General features: G+C 32.3%; 2 protein-coding genes across 2 annotated transcripts; both read left to right on the top strand.

The window, feature by feature from the left end:
- Positions 1-1794: 1794 nt before the first annotated feature.
- On the top strand, positions 1795-6452 carry LOC134282565 (peptidoglycan recognition protein 1-like). Its single transcript, XM_062764967.1, has 6 exons — positions 1795-1819; positions 3778-4111; positions 4234-4262; positions 4379-4570; positions 4670-4783; positions 5585-6452. The coding sequence occupies exons 2-6, from the start codon at positions 3813-3815 to the stop codon at positions 5791-5793; spliced, it is 843 nt and encodes a 280-aa protein (XP_062620951.1). The 5' UTR covers positions 1795-1819; positions 3778-3812; the 3' UTR covers positions 5794-6452.
- Positions 6453-8022: 1570 nt separating this feature from the next.
- Positions 8023-17322, top strand: LOC134282532 (peptidoglycan recognition protein 1-like). Its single transcript, XM_062764935.1, has 5 exons — positions 8023-8094; positions 10475-10718; positions 10846-11037; positions 14766-14879; positions 15959-17322. Exons 1-5 carry the CDS (start codon positions 8023-8025, stop codon positions 16168-16170), a joined length of 834 nt encoding a protein of 277 aa, XP_062620919.1. The 3' UTR covers positions 16171-17322.
- The last annotated feature ends 303 nt before the right edge of the window (positions 17323-17625 follow it).

The following is a 17625-nucleotide window of genomic DNA, read 5'->3' as shown; positions in this document are numbered from 1 at the left end:
ACTTTCATTTCTTCATCCTTAAAACAATACCCATTAGCTAAGCTTGGACAACCATCAAATCGTATCAGTTCTTTCGGTACTTTGATTTAAAAACCAAAGTTAAAGAATTTTCACTTTTCCCCTGTTTCTATGGCAACAATTGACAATTTGCAATTATTTGAAGATAGGTACAAATATTTAAATATATGTTAATTTGGCGTTCCATAATTGAGATCCTTAGATAAGTCGAGGTTGAATCGCGCTGTACACACTAACACATACAATAAATAATAATAACAAGCAAATTCAAAGAATTGTGGTCCCCTGCTTTCGGTGTTTTTTTTTTGGGTGAGATGTCATTTTTATATGACATTTTGTGTCTAATATGAACGCCCTATCATAAGTCATCTATTTTGAAATTATCACTGACCTCCAAGGTCAAGGTCAAAGGGTTAACGTTCTTGGTATCCAATAAAAAGTTTTCTCTTAAGGATTACATATGTGAAGTGTGAAAACCCTAGCCCTTACCCTTCAAAAGTTATGATCAAGGTTAAAGTTTTCTCATAAGTATAAAAATTTTCCAAGGTCAAGGTCAAAAGGTCAAAGTTTTTGGTATCAAATTAAAGGTCTTGCCACAAAGAATACATATGTGAAATATGAAAGTCCTGGTATCTACTGTTCAAAAGTTGTGGCCAAGGTCAAAGTTTTTGAAAAGTAGGTCAAACTTCAAGATCAAGGTCCAAGTTCTTGGTATTCAATGAAAGGTCTTCTCACAAGAATTATATATATATGAAGTATGAAAGCTCTAGCCCATACCATTCAAAATTTATGGTCAAGGTTAAAGCTTGTTCATAAGTACGGAAATCTCCAAGGTCAACAGGTCAAAGTTATTGGTATCCAATAAAAGGTCTTGCTACAAAGAATAAATATGTGAAATATTAAAGTCCTCGTACCTACCATTCAAAAGTTATAGCCAAAGTAAAAGTTTTGAATTTTTGTGTAAAAGTGGGTCAAACTCCAAGGTCAAAGGGTCAAGTTTGGTGGTACCCAAAGAAAGGTCTTGTCACAAGGAATACACATATTAAATATGAAAGTCATGGCTTCACTAAATTTAAAGTTATGGGCAAGGTTAAAGTTTTTGTGACGGACGGACAGACTGACAGAGTGACGGACAGACAGACAGACGAATGAGATTTAATGTCCCCTCGCTTTCGCGAAAGCGGGGGACAAAAAAATTAAAATGATAATAAGTACAAATAGAAATGAAGAGGGAAAAAGAAAATACCCAAAATATTTATGGGTTAGTATGACAATATCTTTTTGTGTCTTGATCTGTTTTAATTTAAGAGGTGTCTAAATTTTGAGGGCAAGAAATCACGTGACCGGAAGTAATTTTTCATATTTGAGGTTACTTCTAAAACTATAAAACACTGCACATGTGGAATGAAGAGAAGAGCGTTGCTTATTACCAGTGTTTTTATTATCTTGATTGAGGATAATACAAGAGGCACTTGACGGTAAAGATAAAGTTCGTTTTTAAATGAATAAAGAAAGCTGAAGGAGTTTTTTTTTCGAATCAATAATGGCCTTTGCATTTAAAAACTTCGGAGTTTATATTTTGTCAAAGTGAAAGTAAACTATAAAAGGTCTTTGATTTTAAACAAATTAAAATATGTTAGAATAGTAATATTTTTAACGCTCTATTCTTATTGCAAAAATATTGCTCAGTTATTAACCATCAGATTATACGGTTTGGCCATTACAGTTTTAAAATTAGACACACGTCAGAAAAAATATTCTTTTGTACAAATACAAAATGGTGTACCAATTGTTCTTTCTGGTAAGTTTGATAATAATATCACCCAAACAATATTTAATCTTGACAGGTCATAATTTAATCTGAAATTGAGACTATATCTAATATTGAAATCATGCATTACTTAGTATATTAGAATTACATATATATTACTTGTAATGATAAAAAGTTGATCTTTCGATAGAAATAACCAAGCATTGAACTAAACATACAGCTGAAATACACCATTTATGTTAAATAATGTATTTACATGAACATTTTTATCTAATGTGTCTTTGCAATGTCTCTGTTGTCATCATGTATAGAAAAATCTTTAATAAAGAAAAAAACAAGGAGCCCACGGGCCTTATAGGTCACCTGAGTATCATGTAACAACTTTCCAACAATTGAATTGCTTCGTGTTTTAAACCAAAGGCCATGAAATGCACAATTTTGAAAGCGGCACCATTGCTTATCATAACTATACACTTAGCTTGCTTACTTTGGTTTCTTTATACCCAGAGGTAGATCAGAGTAACAAAGAGAAATGCATTTCCACTTTATAAGCAGTTGTGCATCCCACCTCACAGGAACCACTGATCCTGGGGCACATATTTCAAAATTCTGGAAATTTTATTATAAATTACAGTAGTTCATCATAAATGGTTGATTAATACCAAAGAGCAGATTTCAAAGCATTAATTTATTTTCAAACTATGTAACCCCCCTCCCCACCACAAGTACCCCTGACCCAGGGCCCTGAAATTCACAATTTTGGAAGAGGCAGCCTGCCTCATCATAACTATTTACATAGTACACTGGTTTAATACCCAGGAGGAGAGGAGATTTTTAAAGAATTAATGTATTTTTGCTATTTAATCATTAAAACCCCGCACTAATACCAAAACGACTGACCCTGGGGTCATGAAATTCACAATTTTGAAATATGCAGCCTTATTCAACATAACTATGTACTTGGTACGTTTATTTCATACCCAGGAGCAGAGAAGAAGATTTTCAATGAATTAAGGTATTTTCAATATCAATAGAGTCCCACCCTAACCCCAGAACCCCCAACCTAGGGGTCCTGAAATTCACAATTTTGGAAGAGGCATCCTTCCTCATTATACCTATATACATAGTTCACTGGTTTAATGCCAAGAAGCAAAGTAGAAGATTTTCAAAGAATTAATGCATTTTCACTACATAATTAGTAGAGCCCTGTCCTAACACCAGAACCCCTGACCCTGGGGCCATGAAATTCACAATTTTGGAAGAGGCAGCCTTATTCAACATAACTATATACATGTATTTGGTTTGTTTATTATATACCCAGGAGCAGAGAAGAATATTTTCAGAAATAATGTATTTTCATTATATAATCTATATAGCCCCGCCCTAGTACTAGAACCCCTTATTCTAGGGCCATGAATTTCACAATTTTGGTAGAGGACTCAATGCTCATTACATTCATACCAACAGTTTGACTGCTTGTTGTCCAGGAGTAAAGAAGAAGATTTTAAAAGAGTACATTAATTTTAGTGGTTTTGGCCCCACCCATCAGGCCCAAGGGGGAAGGCACCATGAAATTCACAATTTTTGTTCCCCTTTACCCATAGATGCTTTATGCCAAAATTGGTTGAAATTGGTTGAGTGGTTGCAGAGAAGAAGCTGAAAATGTTCAAATGTTAACACACGACGCACGACGACGGACGAAAACGGATGGCAATGTCACCCGAATTTACTCAGGTGACCTAATTAAAAGGCAAATTAAAATGTATTATTCAATGAAGATAAAATACTTTTTCTACTTAAAAGTTTTTTGTGAAAACATTCTATAAGTTTAAATGGTAAAATATATAAATATAAAACGAGTAAAATTACATTGCAACGACACGGTCTGTAATTCTGTAGCACAAAATTACAAAAAAGTGAACCACAGCAAATTGATTTGTGTTCATATAGATTTCTTTGATAAATATTCATCCTACTTTATTTTGCAGAAAACCTTTTATAAAGAAAATGTACAGCTGTAATCATGACGAAGAATATTATTACCACAAACAATTCCATACGGGAAGTGCATACAGAATTACTAGATAAACTTTTAGATTTTATCAAATATGACGGTGGACTTGATCGGTGGAGGTTATTTATTGGACGCATCACAGGAGCTCCGTATCCAAAAGGTGACGTGGTGGAAGATTTTAACACTCTGGAGGCAAAAGGACATTTGGCACCTGGAAAATATGATGAACTTTTAAAACATTTCGGTAAATGTGATCAAAGAGCGATCGAATACATCGAAGAGGCTCAGAAAAAAATTAATGAATTAAGGTAATCTACTAGGGTATTTTATTCTATGAAAACAAAAGAAATTTGATGTTTACGTGATGCATATTGTGAAAAGGTCTTAAAATGAAGAGAATTTATCGTATTTATTGTTTGTTTTATTGCAGAGAACATTTGAAAGACGTCGACAGTTCAGGTTGTTGTACATTTTCTAATAAAAAGGATAAATGAAAAACATGAGCTATTTATCCACCCAACTTTTTATTTAATACCCTTTTGAATAATTTTTCATATATATGTCATAATTTTTAGAGCCATTAATCGGCAGAATTATAAGTCGCAGTGAATGGGGAGCAACACAACCAGGGGGAAAGGTAGATAATTTACAACACATTCCAAGGTACGTCATTATATCACACAGTGGTCCAAACATCAACGCATTCACAGAACAACAATGTGCAGAAGAAGTACGTTCATACCAGACCTACCATATTTATAACAGAGGTGTGTAGACAGATTCATTCCTTCACTAAATAAAAATCATTCAAATACTCAAAAATAATTCTGAGAGAAATAATCATCAAGTTCGACTTTTTTTTTTAGGATGGTCTGATATTGGATACAATTTCTTGATTGGAGAGGATGGGAATGTATATGAGGGTCGTGGATGGGGTAAGGAAGGGGCTCACACCAAAGGACTAAATAAAGATAGCATAGGTATGTAATACGTTACAAAAATACAATAGGTATGTAATACTTAACAAAAATAACATAGGTATGTAATACATAAACAGAGATGGCATAGGTTTGAATACAGTAACAAAGATATCATTCATAGGTATGTAATACGTTAACAAATATACCATAGGCGTGTAATACGTTAACAAATATACCATAGGTATGTAATACGTTAACAAAGATACCATTTATAGGTATGTAATACGTTTATAACAAAGATACCATAGGTATGTAATACATTAACGAAGAAAGCATAGGTATGTAATATATTAATAATAAAGATACTATATGTATGTTATACATTAACAAAGGTACCATAGGTATGTAATACATTAACAAAGATGGCATAGGTATGTAATACATTAACAAAGATGGCATAGCTATGTTATATATTAACAAAGATGGCATAGCTATGTTATACATTAACAAATATACCATAGGTATGTAATACATTAAGAAAGATGGCATAGGTATGTAAAATGTTAACAAAGATGGCATAGGTATGTAGTACAAAGATACCATAGGTATGTAATACATTAACAAAGATACCATAGGTATATTGTTTCTATAGACCTTGCATACATATTTCGTATTCTTTAATACAAAAATTACGCATAGGTCTCTCCATTCCTTTTTATAACTATAGCTTTTGATATTTATTGCAATCAAACGATTTTTAAAAATCTTTCCTAAAAAAAAACACAACTTAATTTGTACTTGGAAATATCTCACTTATTGACTGAAATAAACATAAATTTCCAATATCTTCCTTTTTATCAGGTATTTGCTTCATTGGAAACTTTGATGAACGTCTTCCAAATCAGAGAGCACTTAAAGCTGCTAAAGATCTGATTCGAAGGGGTGTGGAAGAAGGCAACATACGAACTGATTTCATTCTGAAGGGACACAGAGATTTCAGTAATACTGCAAGTCCTGGAGAATGCCTGTATCAAGATTTGCAGAAGTGGTCTTTTCATCATGGAAATTGATATAAGTCATATCTAAAGAGATTACTCGGTATGTAATGTTGTTTCAAGCTACTATTTTGAAGTGAATACTTCAAATAAATTGACATTCTTTTGTACTTCCATGCAGGGCTTAACATATACATGTAACTCATTTACATAAAAAAGATTTAATAATTACAGAACAACGCCTTAACAATTCGGAGCATTGTAATATGAAAAAAAAAAACTGACGGACACACTCAAACATGGAAAAAGAATACAATATACATAAAAGTTGAATGGTCAAATAATTATTTGTTTTTCTTGGTGATGCGACCTATTAGGCGATAGCAATTTTGTATTTATAAATTGATTCACTTTTAACCTAGATTCGTTTCTTCGAATCGAAACATTTGGAAGGTCTAGACTGTTAAGGTCACATATGATGTCATATATTAGTGAAAAAATTGAAATCACAAAATTTTATCAAAATTAATAACATAAAAACCTACGACTTTTCAGCCCCATTTACAACCTTTCCCCTAGTTTTGTCATCATTGATATTATCCTGCTTTTTCAGAATGGAACTCGGAAATTTACTTACCTTGTCATTGATTATTTGCAAAATTATTTTGTTTAAAAACAATGTGCTTGAACACAAGAGTACTCTGAAGTTCATATTAAAAAGATGCTTGTCTTAAGTCTCTGATTGATGATATTAAAGTGGTTTTTGGAGATCAGGTCTTCCAATGCGCCCCGTTATTAGCAAACCTACACTCAACAAAACTTTTAAGTGTTCACTCAGATATTTGTATTTATTTAAAAACTACATAATAGAATGGTATGATATTTTCGAATTATTATAACCAATGAGACTTCTCAACAATTGTTGAAAGAAAATAAATGTGATCACCGATTAAATCCAATGTACCGTGATGAAGCTTAAAAACAAAAAATCTGTATTTTGCAGCAAGTGTTTTGTGTAATCAGCATCTTTTTTTATGACCATTATCAGTTTTTAGAAACTGGTTCAATTAAAAAACACAAAACACTGGTAAAATGTCAATTGAGGAAGAAGGGAGAACCGTTAGAGTGTTGATATCTTGATGATCCTTACGACACGTTTTTCTGACTTTCATTTTTAGTGTTTATTTCTTCTTGAGATTACTCTTAATGATTAACAAACTGTATAAATATCCATTTAAACACATTTTTCTATAGATTTTGCATCATTTTCATCGCCAACTTATCACAATTTGAAAGCTTTGAACAAAAGAATGATAGCACTTAGTGTACAAAACGTAGCCCCCGGTAAATTGCGCAAAACAAGTATAGAAAGTAGCCTAATGAGATTAATAAAACAATTCTTCTAATTCGCAACTTTGCAAAATTACAGGAATTAAAAGTGAGTAAAAATAAAGATATTTTTGTGTACATGGTCCGGTTTGCTTATCTTAGTCTATGTTGAGGCTTAATAGAAATTTCAAATAGCTAAATTTTTTATTAATCAGGGAATCTATTTTTCCGTCTGATACAATGACAGCTAAGACACATAGCAACCAAAGTTTGATTAGCCTATGTTTCTTAGTCAGCTATTATATAACTGAACAGAGTTTACTTCTATTTCTCTTCTAGGTGATTCATGCAATGTCTTTTCTGAACGCTTTTCTTTCGGATAGAGATGAGAAAATACCGCTCAATATATCTTGTGATGTCATTATATGGAGTATTGGAAGAATTTCTATTTTGGAAAACGTTTTTTCATTCACATGCTGGAAAGCACTTTTTGTGAAAAAAAAATCGATAAAAATTGCACAAACTTAAAGTTGATTGCACCCTACCTAAAGACCTTAATTAAACACGACGTCCTGGCTTTGAAAGTGCATGATTTATTTAAGGAATAACTGTCTTATTTTTCGATTTCATGATGTGATCAATCGATTGGGTTGCGTGATAATTTGCATAAACGCTGAAGGCGTTTATGCATAAAATTGTCACGCAAGCCAATCGATTGATCATCGTCATGAAATTGAAAAATCTGACAGTTATTCCTTATATTTACATGCTTTGATTCCGCCAATCCACGTGCTCCAAGCCCTGCTTCTGTCTAGCTGTTTGTTCCGCCCTACATTTTTTTTTTTGGGAACCGGGCCAATACATTTATGGGGAAATAAAGTACATGTACAATTTGTAATTTTATCTCGGACAAAGACACTGGAAATGTAAATATTGAAATAGACCCATCAAATAAAGACAAAAACTCTTCACATAATGACGGTTCCACTGCGGGGCGTGGAGACTGGACCTTCAAATGAGACGTACGGACCGAGGTCCCGTGTCGCAGTAGGTGCTGGAACAAAAAAGATCCCTCACTGCTCAATGGTCATGAGTGCGAGTACAGGTATAAATTTGCAGTCCTCCATTGGGAAACGGTGGCGTCTCCATATGAATGAAAAATTCTCGAGAAGGACGTTAAATAACAAACAAAACAAATGCACGTTATATAATGACATAAGAACGTCACAAAAAGACAAATGCACACCACCACATAAAGACAAAAGCACATTACATGATGATAAAAGCACATTACATAATATCAAATACACATAACATAATGACAAAATTAATGCACATCACATAAAGGCACACAAGTTATGATAAAAGCACATCACATAATGATAAAAAAGCACATCACATAATGACAAAAGCACATCACATAACGACAAAAGCACATCACATAATGATAAAAAAAGCACATCACTTAATGACAAAAGCACATCACATAACGACAAAAGCATATCACTTAATGAAAAAAGCACATCACATAATGACAAAAGCACATCACATAATGACAAAAGCACATCACGTAATGATAAAAAAGTACATTGCATAATGACAAAAGCATATCACTTAATGAAAAAAGCACATTGCATAATGATAAAAAAGCACATCACATAATGACAAAAGCACATCACATAATGATAAAAGCACATCACATAATGATAAAAAAGCACATTGCATAATGACAAAAGCATATCACTTAATGAAAAAAGCACATCACATAATGATAAAAAAGCACATCGCATAATGACAAAAGCGCATCACATAATGATAAAAAAGTACACTGCATAATGACAAAAGCATATCACTTAATGAAAAATGCGCAGGATTTTGCCATGATACGACAGTCCAGGCATTCCATACTTTTACGTCAGTTATCAGATGTTGTATGCGTTAACAGGACTCTCAACAACTGAAAATTTACCATGGAGGAAGCTGCGCAAATATGTAAAATGCTATCAAAATCACATGCATATTCCAGCTTCTAAGTCTTCCTTAAGCTGATGATTCTTTTAACGAAAGTATTTCAATGAATCATGACAACATTGTTCAATTGGCAATTCTCGGCTAAATCCTCTTAGTCTAAGTTCCATACAAACCCCTGATTGTTGGAGGAATATGCATCAAATCGATGCATTTCTTTGTTGAAACTACCTTTTAGTCTCTTCATAATTTGCACTGCATGAAAATTACCAAAAAAAATGTTTCCTATCTTGTTTAATTCCTCCTTTTAAATTTTATGCATTTGTTGTATCCTAATTCGGCATTAATTCATGTAACGGCATCATCATAAAAGTCAGCTAGTAATCTTTATATAGAATGCTACACTAACTTTGAATCCCTTTATCATTTTGGTCTTGACCATGCAAATCAGTTATTCATTGTTTTAGATTGAAAAATCTTTTTTTTTTTTTTTAAAATATTCAAAATCAATTTTTCTATTTGTTGTGTTTGATTTTTTATTCATATAGAGACGCCATCTCTTGCAGGTGGAATTTTTGGAACCTAAACTTTAAAATTAATGCCTTTAATATAAAAACACCTTATGAATAATTGTGTGTGGTTTGTATTTATTTCATATTTAAATGTTTATGTTATACATTCCTATGTATTTTTTTAACAATAACAATTTTTGCAGATGTAAAAATGAAAGTTAACTAAAAAGTTTTGGTTTCTACCAAAAGTTAGCCCTGTTTAAACAATAATATATTTAATGCATCTTTCGTATTCAATAAGCATATTTGATGTTTACTACCTGTATACAATCGTATGAATCGTAATACAACTTCAATATCAACTTTGGCCATCTTAGTTTAAATTTAGACACACGTCACTGAAATTCTTTTGAAATGGCGTTCAAATTGGTAAGTTATATCCTTTACAAATTATCAACAGATTTTAAATCAATCTCAAAATGTAAATTATATTTAAATATTATTATACAGCAGTTATTAGTAACCTTTTCATAACGATAACATTATACATTGTATCATTAACTGTATATTAAGCAATAAATTCCTCATGTGAAAGCATCCGAAAATACACGTTTCTAAGCCTAGCAATATTTATTCATAACTGTACCTTAACCTTGTAGTCAGGTCAAACTCTAGATGTTGTTCAAAACACAAACAAAAAATTAGTTACACTTTATAATGTGCATTTTCTCTGATTCAGAGCCATACAAAATCAAAGTACTGGCATTATTTTAAGAAGCAGGCATGCACATGCCAATTGATAAGTATTGTAAGTCCTTGACTTATTATTTTTGCTCTCTCTCTCTCTCTCTCTCTCTCTCTCTCTCTCTCTCTCTCTGTGTGTATATATTTAAATATATATACTAAAATATTTTTAACTTAAGTGAAAGTATTTGTCTTTTTTCCAGATACTTTTCTTAACAGTATTGAGTGCCATCACTACATTCTCAAACAGACATGAATACATACTACATTCTCAAAAAGATGTTTACACAGAATTACTATGGAAATCATGGAAATTTTTAGATTCTTTAAATCCAATATCCACAAAGGAATTTTCATCTTCTAGTAAAAATGACTTAGATATTGAAAAATTCGGTGACTGTGAGCAAGAAGAGTCCAGAGAACATTTGGAAAAAGTTCACTTTTCAGGTTTGTTATTCAAATCCTTTTAATTTAAATTTAAAAGAGAACAAAGCATTGAAATATTGATTTTGAGTTTTTGATGACTGGTAAATATATATCAAATAATTATTTTATCTATATACCGGTATTTTAGAGGTATTTAAGAGCAAATTTATACACCGTAATGAATGGGGAGCAATAGAGCCAAGGGGAAAAGTGAATGATCTACAAAAACTACCAAAATACGTCATTATTATACACAGTGCCTCTACTGAAAGAGCGTTGACAGAAAACCAATGTGCAGCAGAAGTGCGTTCATATCAGATCTACCATATGTATAACAAAGGTGTGTAGACAAATCCACGAGCCTTAAGATCGCTTTCATCCGGCTTAGATAACTTTGAGTAAAAAATAGTCAACTTTGTGATTGTTTTCAGCATATCACGGAGAGGAAATTTGAAATGAACTTTGGTGTTAATGGTGTTATTCATATTTGAATAAACTAGAATTTTTTTTTAATCATTTCACTCAAAAGTCTTTTTTTGGCAAAAGCGGTTCCAAACCTTTGATTTTTTTAACAACCCAATTTTTTTGCAAGTCGGATTAAAGCGATATTAAGGCTTTGGACATGTTGTTTCTTTAAATGCTTTTGATCCTTCTTTAGGTCACTCATGTGACAGAATGCTATCCGTTTTCGTCCGTCGTCGTGCGTCGTATGTTATCATTTGAACATATTCAGCTTCTTCTCTGAAACCGCTGAACAAATTTCAGTCAATTTTAGCATATGGGATCTATAGTTAAAGGGAATCAAAAATTGAAAATTTCATGGTCCCTTCCCCCTGGGGCATGAGGGGTGGGACCAAAACTAATAAAATTATTTGCAATCTTTAAAAATCTTTTCTTCTTTACTCCTGGACATCAAGCAGTCAAACTGTTGGAATGGGTGTTATAAACATTGAGTCCTCTACCAAAGTTGTGAAATTCATGACCTCAGGGTAAGGGGTTGTGGTGCTAGGGCAGGGCTATATAGATTATATAGTGAAAATGCATTATTGGTTTGACAATCTTCTTCTCTGCTACAGGGTATTAAATAAACTAAGTACATAGTTATGATGTGCAAGGACGCCTCTCACAAAATTGTGAATTTTATGATCTCAGGGTCAGGGCTTCTGGTGTTAGGGCGGGGCTCTATTGATTATATAGTGAAAATACATTGATTCTTCGAAAATCTTCTTCTCTGCTCCTGGGTATTAAATAAAGTAACTAAGTACATAGTTATGATGAGCAAGATTGACTCTTCAAAAATTGTGAAATTCATGGCCCCAGGGTCAGGGGTTCTAGTGCTAGGGCAGGGCTATATGTATTATATAGTGAAAATGCATTATTTCTTTGAAAATCTTCTCTGCTCCTGTGTACTTAATAAACTAACTAAGCACATAGTTTTGATGAGCATGAATGCCTCTTCCAATACTGGGAATTTCGTGGCCCCAGGGTTTGGGGTTCTGATGTTAAGGTGGGGCTTAATACATTGTTTAGTGAAAATGCAAGTTTTGAAAATCCTTTTCTCTGCATAGGCGTCGGAACCGGGCGGCTAGGGGGGCTTAGCCCCCCCCCCCCCCCCCCCCACTTTTTTTCCAAAGATAGACTTAGTATAGACATTGAACATCGCGGTGTAGGTTTAGCCCCCCCCCCACACACACACACACGCACACACTTTCCACAGACACGTTGTAGTCTAGGTTAAATTAATGTGGAAAGTGGTGTTGTTTGGAAAAAATTTTGGAAGTGAACCTACCCCCCCCCCCCCCCCCCACACACACACACAACACACACACACACACGAAATAGGATATTCGTGTTTGGACGGATATTTCCCTTTTTTTTTTTTTTGCTTGTCAGTTTTTTTTGGGGGGGAAGGTATAAAATTTTTTTTTACACTTAGCCCCCCCCCCCCACTTTTCAATTTGCTTCCGACGCCAATGCTCTGCTTGTACGTATTAAATAAACTAAGTACATAGTTATGATTAGCAAGAATGCCCCTTCCAAAATTGTAAAATTTTATGGCCTCAGGGTCAGGTGTTCTGGTTTTAGGGCGGGGCCTATTAATATATAGTAAAAACACATTATGTTTTTGAAAATCTTCTTCTCTGCTCCTGGGTATTAAACAAACTAAGTACATAGTTATGATGAGCAAGAGTGCCCTTTCAAAAATACTGAAATTCATGGCCCCGGGATCTGGGGTTCTGGTGTTAGGGCGGACCTCTATTGATAATATAGTGAAAAATATATTAAATCTTTGAAAATCTTCTCTGCTCTTGTGTTTAAACGGGTGAACTACCTATATGGCTATGACGAGCAAGGGCCTTTCTTCCAGAATTGTGCATTTCAAGGCCCCAAGGCCAGGAGTACCATAGAGAGAGGGGCTCAACTTATACTGAAAATGAATTGTTTGAAATCTGCTTCTTGGTATTAATCGAACATTTTTGTGCAATGTGTAGACCTAGGGTCAAGAGTTCATGTGTGGTAGTGATTTTTGCTGAATATTACTGATTAGTTTAAATTAGGGATGTTAAAATTGTCAATTATTGATATTCGAATATTCGTTACTAGTATTCAAATATATTCGAATATTCGATCAAATAAATACATCTTGCATTATATATAATTTATATCTTCATTCTCCTGTCAAGCGGTATAGGTTTTATGCCATTATTTTGGAATCAAAACTTATATAGAGTTTGGTAATTGCAGCACCATTATATTTTTTAAATTATCAAATATATGTCATTGAAGAGTATACATTCAAAACGTAATGATTTTTTTTTTTGGAAATCTCAAAGGATTCTTTGTATGTTCCAGATTAAGTGGTCGTCTTACTAAAGTCTACACACATAACTTCTACAAATTTATACCAAGAAGAACAATAATCTCCTGAATAAAAAATTAAAAGAAATCTTTTTTGCTAATTAATTTCCTGATAATGATTTTTAATGATATTTACATAAACAAGAGAACCGCGTGTTTACTGTAAAACTGTGTCCTTACAACAATACAAGATGACTTTAAGTACTGGACACTGTTATACAACTAATTAAGTGAACAAATGAATTAATTACTTTAATAGATACACTCTTCACACCTTTAAAGTATATGTAATCCAAGAAAAGAGTCTTTTAATTTTGTACAAACTTGATTAAATTTCTAATAAAACTTGCCAGGTTTTTCTCTCTTTTAAATGCGTGTACACTTTAAAAAAAAACGAATATTCGAATCATAAATTTATATTCGAATATCAGCTCATCGAATGAATATTCGAATATTCGTTGACATCCCTAGTTTAAATGCATTTTTTGTTCCCCTAACAGCCTATGGGTATTAAGTTACCAAAATAAGCACTTGCTAAGTGTATAGTTATGATGAGCAATTGTGCCTCTTTCAAAATTTTGAGTGTCATGGCGTCTAGTTTAAAACATGAACCAAATTCAATCATTGGAAATTTGTTGCATGATGCTCAGGTGACCTATAAGGCCCATGGGTATCTTGTTTTCTTTATGATAAAAAAAACATTTTTGTATTTCTTTTATAAAAAATAATCCTGCAGAGAAAATTTCAGCTTTTATGAAATTATTTGTCAGATTGACTTTCTTTTCACACTTTATGCTCGGTCAATATGATTTTCTATCAAGTCGATGTATCTATAGATGTCAACGGAGTGCAGAGTAGATCTTCCTAGACAAATTAAACATCGCGATATTCCCATTTCTGAAGCTTAAAGAAGACACGTGGTCTTGTCAATTATATTTTCGAAATTTCAGTTGGCACGTGTTTGCTTTGTTAATGTGGTTTTGTCCAAGGATTTCCTATTAAATGTATTAATAAATGATCGAGAAAATATTTGCAGATTAATTTTTAAATCATGCACTTCTACCATGTAGGAAATATCTGTCCAAATCGAATCAAACGGCTTTAGTTGATTTAAAATCAGAATATTCCAAAAAAAAATAATAGAAAAAAATTAATCTAACTCAACCAGTCAGCCTGCTAGTGGATGAACATATACATTCTTATTTCAAGGTTGGTCTGATATAGCATACAATTTCTTGATTGGAGAGGATGGGAATGTATATGAGGGTCGTGGATGGGGTAAGGAAGGGGCTCACACGTTAGGACATAACAAAGAAAGCATAGGTATGTAATACATTAACAAAGAAATCATAGGAATACATTAACAAAGAAAGCATAGGTATGTAATACGTTAATAACAAAGATGGCATAGGTATGTAATACGTTAATAACAAAGGTACTATAGGTATGTTATATATTAACAAAGGTACCATAGATATGTAATACAATAAAAAAGATGGCATATAGGTATGAAATACACTAACAAAGATACCATAGGTATGTAATACAATAACAAAGATGGCATATAGGTATGTAATACAACAACAAAGATACAATAGGTATGTAATACAATAACAAAGATACCATAGGTACATACAATAACAAAGATAGCATAGGTATGTAATACATTAACAAAGATACCATAGGTATGTAATACGTAATTAACAAAGAAAGCATAGGTATGTAATACATAATTAACAAAGAAAGCATAGGTATGTAATACGTAATTAACAAAGAAAGCATAGGTATGTAATGGGGAAATAACAAAGATACAATAGGTATGTTATATATTAACAAAGATACAATAGGTATGTAATACATTAACAAAGATACAATAGGTATCTAATACAATAACAAAGATACCAGGTATGTAATACATTAACAAAGATACCATAGGTATGTAATACATTAACAAAGATACCATAGATATGTAATACAATATCAAAGATACCATAGGTATGTAATGCATTAACAAAGATACAATAGGTATGTAATACACTAACAAAGATGCCATAGGTATGTAATATATTAAAGATATCAAAGATATGTAATACTAGTACTTGGACAAAGATAGAATAGATATGTATAGAAACCATAGGTATGAAATATATTAACAAAGATAGCATAGGTATGTAATATATTGACAAATAATACCAAAAGTATGATATGCATCATATGTTACCTTTATTTATGTTCTATAAGTCAAAATTACAAACAGTTTATAGTTTTCCATTTACTGATTTTAGGTTTAAATATCATTTAAATCAATCAGATTAAATCTATGTAAAATATACGGTAAAATGTCAAGTTTAACGAAAATCGGATTAAAACTATTCAAAATTCCATTGAACATTTTTTTACAGGTATTTGCTTCATTGGAAACTTTGAAAAACGTCTTCCAAATCAGAGAGCACTTAAAGCTGCTAAAGATCTGATTCGAAGGGGTGTGGAAGAAGGCAAAATACCGACTGATTTCATTCTGAAGGGACACAGAGATTTACGTCCTAATTTTTTGAGTCCTGGAGAATGCCTGTATCAAGGTTTGCAGAAATGGACTTTTAATCATGGAAAGTGATACTAGTATAACTTGTGCCGACAGCCGAGGATGTATATAATGTTTTTATTTTATTTTTTATCCATTGTGTTACAGAGAAAAATGAAATTAAATTATTAGAGCAACGTTAAAATGGATATTTAGAAGTCATACACACATCCATACACCCATTTGCATTTTAAATGAATATGGAGGTTGCTTCTCAAAGTAATCAGCTGGTCAACAATTGACTCTATCATATAAACTAAGTAACAAATACCTCCTCACATTATCTTACACTTGCTCAAAAATATTTTTCCACAAAATCCTTTGTTATTCACAATAAAACAGTTTTAAGTTGTTAATAGACATGCATCTTTCAATATTGTGTTTCGCTTTAAAATCCTGTAAATCACTTTTTATTCGCGAGAACTCTATTTTTGCGTAATTACGCGAGACAGTGTACTCGCGAAAATTTAATTCTAGCGTATAATAGTATTCCTTAGTATTATATAGAGAATTTACCACAATTCGTAAAAATATTGTCTTGCTCATAAAGAGTCAATGAGTTGACTTACTATCTCGCGAAAATAAGGTGTCGCGAAAATTTTGTGATCTACAGTACTGGTAGCTTAACAAACCAGTAAATGTAGGTATTTTTGGTTGTAATAAACATGAAAATATATATTGTTTCATATATAGTTTCATAAAGTTTTCAATGCTGATGTCCGTAGTAAGCGGTAATTCACCTAAGATAATATACTGCACAATGAATCCAACTCTTTTTGAAATCGTTCTGAATATATGTTACATCAAGTTCCTCCATAAAGATATAATAAGGTTACAACTGTCAAATACATGCAGTACAGATTTAGCTTCCTGAGCACAGAACTTACTTGTAAACGTCAGTAGTTTTGTATTGATTTTCTTAAGATAAGAATCTACAGGGAGGATCCCAGGTAGAATTCTATATTGTAGCCACTGTACAGAAGAATCAGAGGTAGTCTTAAAACAAACTTTTAAAAAATCTTTTACACATATACATGAACATGTATGTATCTATAACTCCATAGGGAGTTAAATCAACTTTGGAATTACTGTAGGAATTATATCATTTTTATTTTCATATATTGTGAATTCTCTTTGTACATTTTTCATAGTTAAATATATTTTCGTAATGAAAGAGTAAATGTGGTTGACAATTTTTTTTTCAAAATTGTTATATCTACCCGGTATTGACTTTTTATTTTTTAAAAAAATAGAAATAGCAGAAACAATGCTATCATACTGCTCTAAGTCTACATTAGAAATACTAAATTTTTGTTGGAAGACAGATTTTGATAGAAATTTGCAATCTTCAGACAAAAAATCTCCAATATTTTCACTCCATACTTTTAACTTTTATATCAATTTTCTATTGAGATAAAAGATACTACAGAGTCTGACACATCTCTTTCATATTTGGATACTAGTATTTTACTTGATAAAGACATTAAT

The sequence above is a fragment of the Saccostrea cucullata genome, unplaced genomic scaffold (genome assembly GCF_032062105.1).
Source record: "Saccostrea cucullata isolate Sc308-1 unplaced genomic scaffold, CSIRO_AGI_Scuc_v1 ctg297, whole genome shotgun sequence".
Lineage (NCBI taxonomy): Eukaryota > Metazoa > Mollusca > Bivalvia > Ostreida > Ostreidae > Saccostrea > Saccostrea cuccullata.
The sequence above is the reverse complement of the archived record's forward strand: the minus strand, read 5'-3'. Positions and strand labels throughout refer to the sequence as shown.